Source organism: Geospiza fortis, unplaced genomic scaffold (genome assembly GCF_000277835.1).
Source record: "Geospiza fortis unplaced genomic scaffold, GeoFor_1.0 scaffold244, whole genome shotgun sequence".
Lineage (NCBI taxonomy): Eukaryota > Metazoa > Chordata > Aves > Passeriformes > Thraupidae > Geospiza > Geospiza fortis.
Genome location: NW_005054370.1, coordinates 447,410 through 459,790, shown reverse-complemented (window position 1 = coordinate 459,790; position 12,381 = coordinate 447,410). Strand labels below are relative to the sequence as shown.

Below are 12,381 nucleotides of genomic sequence, written 5' to 3'. Positions count from 1 at the left end.
CGGGACCGGCCCTGCCCGCGCCCTGAGCGGGGCGGAACCGACCCTTCCTCTGTCAGTGCAGCGCCGGGCCCCGGCCATGGAGGGAGCGGGGCGGGAGCCGGAGGAGGGCGAGGAGCCGGCTGCCATCAGCGCCAGGAACATCCTGGACAGCTTCACCGAGAGCCGCGAGGTCGCGGAGCTCATCGGGAACCTGCGGGAGGTCTTCGCGGAGCTGGTGACAAGGGAAATGGCCGTGGAACGGTTCATAGGTAAGCACGGCAGCCAAAGGGAGTGGTCCTGCTCCTGCATGACACAAACGTTTTATTATGTATGATTCATTTTGTTATTGCTGAATACCAAAAAGGGACCAAACCGCTAATTTTTGGGTCAGTGATAATGCTGGAACTTTATCAACAGGTAATTCAGATGTGGTTTTTTGCTAATTTCGTTTTCCATATAGATATTCTTTTATTACCTGGTATTTAACTACTGTAAGTGAAAACTTAGGTCTTAAATTCCAGAAATCTGAATTCTGACTCGTGCTGGGCCTTCAGTTTCCTGTTCAAATTCAGGCCATAATTTAGTTAAAAGTTTGTATGTCTGTCGAATAAAACAACTCTGTTACTCATGGAAACACACACATTTTGGGCTTTAAAGTATCAATTTCCTATTTACCTTTTCATTTCAAGGGAAATGTGAAGAGTAGCTGTGTCCATGCAGATCATGTTTGTTTTTCCAAGTAGAGGTAACTTGGTTTGACTTTTGTGCCCCCTAAGGAAAGCTGTCCTGCCCCTGGGTCTCAGCTGAGTGTGGAGGGGCCACAGTGAGGTGCATGTAGCAGTGTCCTGGGTGACCAGCCTGTTTCAAGGCACATCTGTGTGTTGGGTCAATATTCTGATGAGGTGATTTGCAAAAGTTCATTCAGTGCTTCGTGTATTTGCAAACTGAATTTAGCAGAGTGGCATTTTGCAAGGATTTTTGTGAAGGATGGTGAACTTGCAAAACTCACAGTCAAAATATTGACCCAGCAGCTTTGTTTTTGACAACAAGAAATGAGGTGGGCAAACAGTATAGCAGAACCCCCCAAATCTGGAGATCTGACCCTGCAGAAGTTTCACAGTAGCATTATTGTGGTTGGCTGAACTGACTGTTCCATCTGAATGATGGACATGAAACTGCTCAGACAGAAGGAACTCTTCTTGCTGAAGTTTTTCAGCATCACAGAGGAAATGTCAGATGCAGTGGGACAGGAAAAACCATTGCTAGAAAGATCACCTTGCTGTGCCTCTCTGTCACATCATGTGGAGTGTTTCTTTGCATTTAAATTCTATTTATGAGCTTTCTGCCTGTATATCACTGCCCAGTAAATATGGGCTCAATATACTTAAAAAAGGTGTTGTGGTTCAGTACTGGGTTATAATATTTATAACCCAAGTGTCATTGATCCTTCTTGGACAAAATGTCCCAAACCTGCCAAGAGGCTCAGTGTGTGAGTTAGAACACTGACACTTAGGGAACACCTTTTATCTGGGATCAGTGAATGCAGTGATCACCTCTTCCAGAGGCTTTTGATGAAAGTTTCCAAAGCATTCAGAAAAACTCATGATGCTCATTTTGTGATTCACCATTAGAAACAGAAGTTTGAGAAACTGTTTAATCTGCAACTACAATTTTGTAGGAAAATATAGGAAGATCTTTTTTGAAATAATAGTTTTAGAGCATCTGGTTTAGGTTCATTCTCTTCAGCTTTTATATTTAGGGTTTTATTTTATCTTTGCCAGGCTGTGACCTGGGAAAAGAATTTGCTCCTCAATCCCACTTCTGCTGGAAAGCTGTTGCTTTGGTGTTGGAATTTGTGTTCGCTGGTTCTGCTGTTTGTGTGCAGCATTAATTCAGGTGGGAAGTCAGGGATGATTAGGAGCTGAAGTTTCCCTCTGGATGCTGTTCTGGTGTCCCAGTGGAATTGCACAGGGGTGCTGTTGGTTGGTCTGGTGTCTGAAAGTGATGGTGCAGTGTCATCCACTGGTCAACTGCAGCACTGTTGGCCTTGAGTCATGTCTTCAGTGTAAATGCTGATGTGTCAAGCAGAGAAAAAGGACAGAGAGCAAAGTGGTTTGTGAGAGAAACAAATACAGAAAAGGGGAGCTTAAGGAGGTTTTGGTTTTCTAATTCAAAAGCTGCTTTCTGACCAAATAACTAAAATGAGCCAGGCAATCTCCAGTGCCACACTAGATCACTTAATGATCTCCTTGGGAATCCAGCTTTCATTTCTGTAGCTGTTTTTTGTTGATTCTGGATTTAAATTGAAAAGCTTTTGTGTCTGAAAGTTGTTCTTTTTTCAATACTCCTTTTCAATTTGTCTTTTCTTGAGTCAGTATCCAAAAGGAGAGACTGTGTTACTGGCAGCAAAATAGAGTAAGGGATATGAACAGTTTTGAGGAGCACAGTGGTAAGAGCTGCAGTTTGTTTGTTGAAGTTTAAATTTGTTAAGGATTCTTTGCTCTTTGCTGAACAATTCCCTGTGTTCTATTTCAAAATAGGAAACTGGCTCTGAGGGTTGTGAGGAGCACTCTCGTTGCAAAATGTTACTTGTGGGAGGTTTGTCCAGGGAAATTGGACAGACTCCTGGGAGTGGATTGATGGCACAGTTAAGACCTGGAAGAGCCTTGAAGTAGTTTATTACAGATATCCTTTTATTTTCAGGTATAATGGACAAGTACCAGGAGCAGCCTCACCTTTTGGATCACCATTTAGGTAGGAATGTCAGCCTTAAATAATTGTTGTGTCTATACTTAAAAATCTGTTACTCTGGAAGATCTGGGTTTACATTACAGGATTGCTGTGGCTGATAGTATTTCCATTTTATAATTGCTGTCTCACTCTGTTCTATCAGAAGTACAAGAAACTCTGTGACCTGCATGTAGCCTCACTGGTTTTTCTCTCCTTTCACTAGAGGGGATGATGAATTCCTTGTTGGAGATAGTATGGGACAGTGCATCTCCTCCCCCACTAGTTCACCTGGCTTTTAAATTTCTCTACATCATTACAAAGGTAAAAAAATCCTAAATTTAATGTTCTTTAACTGAAATTTGTAAGTTATGAATATTTTCTTTGTTATTTTCAAAAATATAAAATAAATGTGTTGAATGTGATTAAATATTTTAAACTGCACTGTGAAAGATTAATTCTCTTGTTTCCCATTTTCATGATAGCTTATGTTATTTAAGGATCCAAATTAGTAAAAATCCAGGTCTGAATGTAAAAGAAATTGCAGACATGGAGGTACTGAGTGATGAAACATGAGTTATAACGTTGAAAAGCAAAGTGGGATGAACAGTTCGATGGATGTGGAATTTACATTTGAGCACAAGGAAATATTTTTGGGCTGTAAGGGCTGAGCCCTGGAACAGGTGGCTCAGAGAGGTGGTGGGGCCTCCATCCCTGGGATACTGGACACCCCATGGACGTGGTCCTGGGCACCCTGCTGGGTGTCCCTGCTTTACCAGGAGGGCTGGACTGGACAATCTCCAGATGTCCCTTGTTTTAAAGTTAATTATCATCTCATGAATTCTTCATAACTTTGTAAAAACACAAAGTTATATATCACAATTAAACACCAAGTTAAATATCACAAGGTCTTTAAGACTTTGATTGCAGGCTTACTCTCCTTATGACACGAGGATCCTAATGAAGAAATTCCTCCAAGGGTCTTTCCTTTCCCCTCGGTGTGTGCTGGTGCTGGATGGGTTCTGAAATTCTGAATTCTGGAACTTTCTGCTTTAGGTGAGAGGCTACAAACGTTTCCTGCCCCTGTTCCCTCACGAAGTCAGGGACCTGCAGCCTGTTTTGGATATGCTTGCAAAGCAGAACCCAAGAGACCCTGAGGTGAGCACTTGCTGTACTTTTTGTTCAGCTTTTATGTCTCCAGTGGAAAAAGCTGAAGGAAAAAAATTGGGAAAAAGTAGATAAAGCACTGACAGACCCTGTCTGGTGTTAACACCTGGATTTGGTGTGAAAACCATCATCTTGTCACAGGAGAAATATCCTCCCCAAGGAGAGGTTTTGGTGTTCTTTCATGGGATTTGTTCCAAGGATTTAGAAGCAGCGGCAGTAGAGGTGCAAGTAGAATCTTTAAGCACTCATGTAAGGAACACATTGATTGTAACAAGAGTAAGAAGAAGGGCAGTGAAAGTATTAAATCTCTAAAATGAGTAACTGATAAATCATCCTGTCTGACTCCAGGATACTGTAGTTTATATTCTTATATTTTTAAATAAGGAAAAAGAACTCCTGAGAGCTGCTTAAGATAGATGAATTTTAAGTGACATCCTTATCAATTATAAGTAACAAAAATAAGGGATTTGAAGACAATAATTGTATTGCTGCTCTAAATTAAAGCTTTTTTAAAAGAAACATCAATTCTGACACTTTGTTGCTGTAGGTGTACAGCTTTAAATCTTGAAAAACTTCCTTATTTCTTCAGAAGTTGTTGTGGTAAACCCATGAAAGCAACACATAAGAAGTTAAGGAGAAAAACATGCTTATGTTATATTTGTGAGTGGAGGCACAGATAGGCCAAGGGAAGGAAAAACAGGAGAATGGGAAGGTGCAGGTTTCCTTTGGGAAGGAAACAAGGTTGCCTAGATTTCTGACTGGGGGGAGGGTCCATGAATTTTGTTACAGTTTTGCTGTTTGGGATCCCTTGTAGCTCTGTCTCCTCTGGAGTTTCAGGGCGCTCATATTCGGAGTTTCTTCGTGCTCATCTTTGGAAGTTCCTTGGAGCCAGAGGGTAGTTTGTGCTCTTGGCAATTCACGTTGCAGAAAATGAAGTAAAATACCTTTGTTTTACCATTCCTGTCACAACATTTCTCTTCACAGAGAAAAGCAAGGCACAATTCTTCCCAGGAATATTTCTGGGTTTCACATTCTCTGAACATCAGAGAAAAAACCAAACAATTCTTACCTCATTTGCTGCGCCTGTGTTTTTCACAAGTAAAATACATTGTAAAAGACTGTTTACCTGAAGAAAATTAATAATTGAATTCTAGTGTGTTTTTAATTCACTGACCAATTAAATCCAGGTGTGTGTGTGTCGCTGGCAGTCACAAAAATTCTGTGCACTAGAGTGCAGTTTGAGTGCTTAGCAGATTCAGTTTAGATGTAATATAATGTAATATAGTATAGAATAACATAATAATACATATGTAATGTATAGTATAGAATAATATAATAATATATAATATAATACAGTATAGAATATGATAATATATATTATAGAATATATATAATACAGTATAGAATAATATAATATAATATAATATGATATTAATATAATATAATATAGTATGATTATACAATATAATATAATACAATATAATATAATTTTATATAGTAATTAATCAGCCTTCTGATAAAATCCTCCTCATCATTCCTCTCCTTTGTCTGGGGCAAAAATATCTTTCTATTCCTTTGCAGACTTGGGAAACTCGCTACATGCTGCTGTTGTGGCTGTCCATGATCTGCCTGATCCCTTTTGACCTGGCCCGTTTTGATGGGAACCTCGTTTCCCTGGAGGGGCAGGCTCGGCAGCCAACCATGGATCGCATCCTGGACATAGCCAAGGTGAGGAGAACACACCCTGGAATGCTTCCACACCTGGCATCTTTGACTCAATCAATATGTGATAAATATTAATGTGTTCTGTACGTTCCTCAATGATATTCTTTGCTGCATATTGTTTAAATTTGTATTTTTGTTTCTAATCCGTAAAGAATTTTTTTATACTCTGGATCTTCAATCTGTTGATTTCTGCTTTAGAGTCAGGTGAGCCTGGAACTTGTTTCCCCTGATGTAATAAACTATTTTATCTGAGGTGACCCCCAGCCTTTGAATATGTTAGAGGCTTTCAACACATAGAAGTGCCAGAGAGGTTCTCTGAAAGCCAAATCTGAGGATTTCTAGAGAAAATCAGCGTTTGATCAGAGTGAGCAACTTTGGAAGCTGTGACTGTGTGAAGATTTTTAAACAAATAAATGAAGTTCCAGTGGATGTCAGCCCAGGTGGCTGACTTGTCATGCCTTAGAGATAAAAATAAACCACCCAGGCACCCCAACAGCTCAGGCTTTTGACATTTGCAGCACTAAGGGTCTTACTGCTTACAGCCCAATGTGTCTGTGAGTTAAGGCTTCAGCAAATAAATCTTCAGTAATAAACCTAATTTGAAAGGCACACAGAGGGAGACTCTGCCTCAGATACAATTTGTTAAATGGAAAAATAAACTTTCTACTATCTTTAAGCTGAGTTTGTAACCATAATAATGTCATAATGTGTGTAATCATTATAATATTTGTCATGTGATTGTTCAGTAGTGTATTATGTACAGAGCTGTTACACAGTTGGTTTTCTATCTTCAGTTATGAATTCTTTTACAGTCAGTTTTCTTTTCCCTTCAGTGTTACCTGGTTGTCAGTGACAAGGCTCGGGATGCAGCTGCTGTGCTGGTGTCCAAGTAAGTCTCTTTTGTGCATCTTGGCAGAAAGGCTCCCATTCCTCCTGCTGTTTCTTAATCTGACATGGCAGGGTTGGGAGAGCTGGAAGTTGCCAGCTGTCTGTGGGATATGAATATTGCTTGAATTGGATGCAGCAGTGTTTGTTGGGAATACTGCTTCCTCTGCACATGAAAATAAATTACAAAACAATAGATTATGAAATAAGAAATTAATAATAATAAAATAATAAGATAAAAATAATAAATTACAAAATAAAAAATTAAGCAGGGATAGTATAAACATGTCTCTTGTTTCAATATCTATTCCAGTCCACATTCCTGGACATTTTAGTGAAAGTCATCTCAGGTTGGGAATGATTTGGGGTTTTTTTTCCTTTTTAAAGCAGTAAAAGCCCAGCTCTGCACTGCAGCCTGTGCTCAGCAGAGGGCGCTGATTAATTTTAATTCGGAGTGAATGTTCAGCACAAACGTGGGGATGGAATACATTAGGCTGGTTCCAGTACCAGCTATGCCAGGCTGTAATGGTGCTGTATAGTGGATTTAAAATTATTTAGTTTATTATGAAAACGCCATTTTCAAAGCAGCCTGGTGATTAGAACACTTCACCAGAAATGAGAAGGCTGGCTGCAAGGCCTTTCCCTGTTCTCACATCCCCAAAGCCAGTTGTGAGCATAATCATTCTGACATGAGGTTTGTGTGCCACCTCCCTGGAGCTGGACTGTTACTTGGGTGGGCAGAGCACAACGGTCCTGGACAGATGGACAGATAAGATACAGGAGTCTGACTCTGTAGCACGCTCTGGGAAAGTCCCTGGGGAGCAAGAGAAAGTCTGGGCCCTGCTTTGTGCTCCAGGGAGTTGATGAATTCCAAGTGAAGTTTAGAAACATCAGGATGTGAGACCTGCTGTTTTCCTAAGTGAGCTGCTTCTCACAGGGCAAAGGAGCTGGAATGTATTTAATAAATTCTCTTTTCTGCCTGCTCAGTGAGTGGCTGCAGTAGGAGGAGATGAGGCTGATCCTTATCCTGGTCTTAGTCTGGAGGTTAGGGCACTCCTTTGGGAAAGAAAGATTTAAACTCCTTGGGGCTGAGGAAGGGTCTAGGAACCAGCTCAGCCACTTCACAGGTCACTTCTCTCACGTGTGCCCTTGGGCCAAAGGCAGCCTCATCCTTCCACCCAAACCAACCCTCCTGCAGCTCCCCCCAAATCCTCATTGTTCTGCTGCTGAGCACCACAGGGACTGCCTGGGAAGCCACTCCATCCCAGCAGCTCACTGCTGAGGTGTTTTCTGTATTAATTATATTGAATACTCCCTCAGTCATCTGTAATACTTCCCCAGTTATCTGTAGGTGTAGGAAGGATCCAGGTCCTGGCTCTGGGGCACATCCTCTTGGAATTCTGTGAGTTGTGCTGGGTGGGCACAACTCCCCATGTGCCTTGTTTCCACTGGGTGAGTTGAGAACAAATGTAGTCTGAGTTGCTGCTGCAGCAGGACCTGGTTTGTGGGTGTCTGGACACTGAAGTGATGCCCTGACTGCAGCTTGGCTGCTCAGGGAAGGGCTGAGAGAATTATGGCAGTTTAGCCATGCAAATCATCTTTTCCCTTTTCTAAGATGGCTAAAAACAAATCTCTTCACCAGTCTAGTGTGTTAAATAACAGGTGCTTGACCTTTTCAAATATCTGGAACCCCAAATGTAGCCCTGCTGCTTGTTGTTTCTGGGCCTGACTGCTGACAGACAGTGCAAAATGACCACTGATTTTCACATTTGCAGAATGGCTGGTTTTGGTGAGAGAGGTGCAGAATCCTCCTATTTGTTTTAACTTTTCACTAATTCTAATAGAAATAATTTTTTTAAAGCTTTGAATATTGTGTTGCTTTATAATTAAGATAAGAAATTTCTAGAACCCAAGTTTTTAGCTGGGTTTGAAGTGAAAACAAAGTTCCAGGTCAGAGCCTTGCTCAGAAACAGCTGGGCTAAACATAGGATGGTTTGGAGTGTTCCTATCCTCAGTGATTTGGGGAAACAAGCATTGAAGAATTGTTTCCAGGAACTACAACCAGTTTGGATAGGAGGAAAAATCATTTTTCACTGGGTGTCATAAAGTCAACGGCTGCAATGTTTTTCTTTTTTTTTTTTTCTGTGACAGGTTTATTGTCCGCCCTGATGTCAAGCAAAGCAGGATGGCAGATTTCCTGGACTGGGTGCTCTCCATGTTATCCAAATCCTCCTCCCAGACCATGGAGGGCACTGTCATTGTGAATGGCATGCTCCAAGCCCTGGTAAATACTGCTTCTCCCTTAAAAGATAGACAGTTGGGTTTATGGACGTTCTTTACTGCTCCAGGAGGCCCTTGACAGCAAATACACAGAGGGGTTCCTGGCAATGAAAAAAGGAGAAATTCCTCCACAGCAGTTTAGACAATATAACTTCCCATGCATGTGTATTTTCTTTTTTTGTCATGCCCCAAATGAAAGTGAAATTGCCAGTACAGCTACTCATAAATAGCTCTCAAAGTAGCAGTCATTTCAGTAAGTTTGAGTTTGTTGCCTAATCTGAATGAATTTTTTGTTCAGTGGTCTTTCCTTGTGAATTGATAATGGTGTGTGACTCAAAAGAGCTGAATTCTTAGTTTGGGTTTTCAAATTGATATACTGTGCCTGGGGAAAAAATCTGCAGTACCTGAACTGCTGTTCCAGGGCACTGCTCCTCTTGTGCATCCTAAAAAGGGCTATTTATAAAAGCTTTGGTGAAGTTTTACACCCTTAAAAGTGCTGGGCTGTGTTTTGAAATCCTGGGGTGGCACTTCCAGTGTCTGTGCCAGTTTTGATGTCCGAATGTATTTGGGCAGAATGGGTTTGTGTGTGGGGGAGGGATTGTTGTTCCTTCTTGGTTTGGTTGTTGACCAAGGCAGTGCAGGTGAAGACAGATCACGAGCCCTTGTGCAGTCTTTGCAGTTGCACAGGTTTGAGGATTTGCTGGTGTTTGTACAAGTTTTGATAATTTGCATAAATTTGCTACTCTTCTTAACCAGTCACTAAGAGGACTTGTGTGCAGTGTGGTACTAAACATCAAAGCAAAGGTCTGGAGTAAGTGTGTGGGTTTTTTTTTAGTTGTTTCTTTTTCCTCTTGAGCTCTTCCAAATCAGAAGGGAGAAGAAATGATCTATATTTAGAATAACTGAGGACTGCTGCTTAAGCAGGAGGAAGCGTTATTTGTGTGCATTGCAGCGTTTCAAAAGACAGAATGATGTTTCATCATTTTATTGTCAGATCTGGAAAGGGAGACTGACTGTTTGCCATTCCCAGGCATGATGAGACCTGCAGGATGTATAATGCATTAGTGTTTTGTCATAATTCCTTTGAGTTTGGCTTTGGCTCCATCCACCTGTTCATTAGTGCTCACTAAGCGAAACAGGTGAATACTCAACAAGTAGAATCGAAACCAGAATGTGATACAATAGACCTGGGAGCAGAGCCTGCTGCTTTGCTTTTCTGGGACTTTTTTTTTTTTTTTCTTCTCCACATTCCTGTTCCAGTCGGTAGATATGAGCAGATTTGTAAAGTTTTGTCTTGCATTTAGTCTTCAATTTCTCCTTTTAGTCACTACAATGAGCTGTATCATTAGGGAGTAAAGGTTTTCAGAATGGTATGTGTAGGCATGTAGGTGCTCAGGGAGAGCAGGAAATATTTATTTCAAGAGTTAAATGTTATACATATCATATTTATATATAATTACATATATTCTTGATATTTTAATATTAAGAATTTTGTTTCACACTTGGAGCAACACTATATTGTCAAAAATATCAGCTGAAAATAAATGTTCAAAATAAGTAAACACTTGTCTTTAACATGCAAGATTCTAACTTCATGCAGGATATAATATAGTCTATTTATTCTATAAATACATCTATTTATTCTATAAATAATGTATACTTCTATAAATAATTCTATACTTCTTGCAGGATATAATATAGTCTATTCTATATAATATAGTCTATTTATTCTATAAATAAATACTATCTATTTTAACATAACAAGTAATCACTAAATGTATAAAGCAGAGGACATCCTCATGAGGGGCAACTAAAAGTTGTGGCAGCAAGCTTCAGAATTCTTTGCCCTTGAATTCCTCCAGCATTTTGTTACTTTAAGAGTCAAACTGCTGCTGCTTGGCCATCTTTGAAGAAGCAGGAGAAAAAAGACCATTTTTCAGTTCTGGTCAGTATAGCAAGGGGAGTTTTGGGACTGTGCAGGTTTTGGGAATGATGTAACCCACCAGAGAGGGGATAAAAAGCAGAGTGGGGCTGCCCTGAGCAGGGTGGGTTTTGGTTGGGTTAGGATTTTGTGCCACCTCTGGTCTGCATTTACCGAGCGGCTCGGAGCGAGGCTGGCATGGAAAAATTGCTCGGAAAAGACACGAAACTCCTGCATTTCAATGAAGTGAAACTGCAAGTCAGGGACGCAGTGAGTAGTTGGCCGTGGCTGACTTTGATCTGCCTCTCTGTGGCCGTGAGCCTGGCTGATCAGGTGTGTGCTGCTGTTTCATCTCACCCAGCGCTGTGTGCAGAACGAGTCCGGCCGTTCCGCGGCTCCTGTCGGAACACGCACCCCGCCTTGCATATTGTAATTGCACTGGGGCCTGTGGCTCTCTGCTCCTTCCACCTGTCCTCAGTAACTCACCATTTCCCAATGGGGGGCACCAGCAGGCACCTCTGTGACACTATTTCAAATTTCAGTGTTTCAAACTGCCCTCCTTTGTTGAAACCTCTGTTGCGCTGTGGCGTTTAATTCACTTCCCTGCTCCTGTCCTTTGGCATGTGAAGGACTGAAAATGTTGTATTATTAAGCAATTGCTACTTTTTTATAACATTTGTTTACTTGAAGGAAACTTCTAGCCTGTTTCAAGAATCTGCATTTTAAATTCTCTTGGTCTGGAGGTTTGCTTTTAAACCTGCCATTATATCAAACAGCTTTTTAGTTATCGCTGCAGGGCACAGCACTCCCAGTTCTTGCGTGACAGAGATGTCATCACGTTGAGGTAGCCTTGGGCATTGAAACTTATTAAACCTTATTTGTTTTATAAGTGATTCAGTATACAAGTGTGAGTAATAATTAAAAAAAATAAAACGCCCTACACAGTGATCTGATGAAACTCGAGAGTCTTAAGAACGAGGCATTTCCCTGAGCTGTCTCCAATGCAAAGGTTATTTAGCAATAGCTACATGCTTATGTAAATTTGGCTCCAGGGAAGAAAGAACTCTCTAACTCCATTCTTTCAGACCCAGAGGCACAAAAATAGAATATTTCCAAATAGAATGTTTCCCAAGTCTCTGTATTTTTGGCATTCTCCGAGAATTTGCTGTATTAGGATTGTCTATTGGCATTATTTTTTAAATAAGGGGTCGTTGCTTAGTGGTTTGGTGATAAAAGTGTAGATGATGCAGTGTTGGTGAGAGGTACAAATGTTCTTATGTCTGCAGGTACTGAGGGCACTGACTCCTTTCTGCTCATGCCATTTCTCTCCTGACTGTCACTGAGTATTTCTTCTAATGTGGCCTTGTCTGATACTCCTGAGTTTTTCTCTTCTCACCAGAACTTTTGTGGTTCATTCAAGGTTCAGAAGTTCTGTTACTATTAAGCTGTTTCTTTTTAGAGCATAGTACTATCTCAAGCTGCTAAATGTTTTTTACCTTCTGAGTATTTAAAATCTGTGGGTTTTGGTAATCTCACGATGTAAAAGAGGTACTCTGCCAGCTCTCCATGTGTTAGTGTAAACATTTCAGATGTTCAGCTGATAAATAACTGGGATCACATGAAAGCTGCCATCACTGTGTCGGTGTCTGTCAGTTTGGTGTCATGTTGATGCTCAACACCCAAACACGTGCAGCCCA

At 40.9% G+C, this 12,381-nt stretch overlaps 1 protein-coding gene across 1 annotated transcript in view; it reads left to right on the top strand.

Annotated features, from left to right (window-relative positions):
* Positions 1 to 53: 53 nt before the first annotated feature.
* The window catches only part of TBCD (tubulin folding cofactor D), a 120,212-nt gene continuing 107,884 nt past the window's right edge, over positions 54 to 12,381 (top strand). Inside the window, exons 1-7 of the mRNA XM_005424536.2 lie at positions 54 to 248; positions 2,683 to 2,733; positions 2,933 to 3,030; positions 3,763 to 3,864; positions 5,455 to 5,601; positions 6,432 to 6,487; positions 8,635 to 8,767. Coding sequence (XP_005424593.2) covers positions 77 to 248; positions 2,683 to 2,733; positions 2,933 to 3,030; positions 3,763 to 3,864; positions 5,455 to 5,601; positions 6,432 to 6,487; positions 8,635 to 8,767 — 759 coding nt within the window. The 5' untranslated portion in view covers positions 54 to 76. The remainder of the gene's footprint in view (positions 249 to 2,682; positions 2,734 to 2,932; positions 3,031 to 3,762; positions 3,865 to 5,454; positions 5,602 to 6,431; positions 6,488 to 8,634; positions 8,768 to 12,381) is intronic.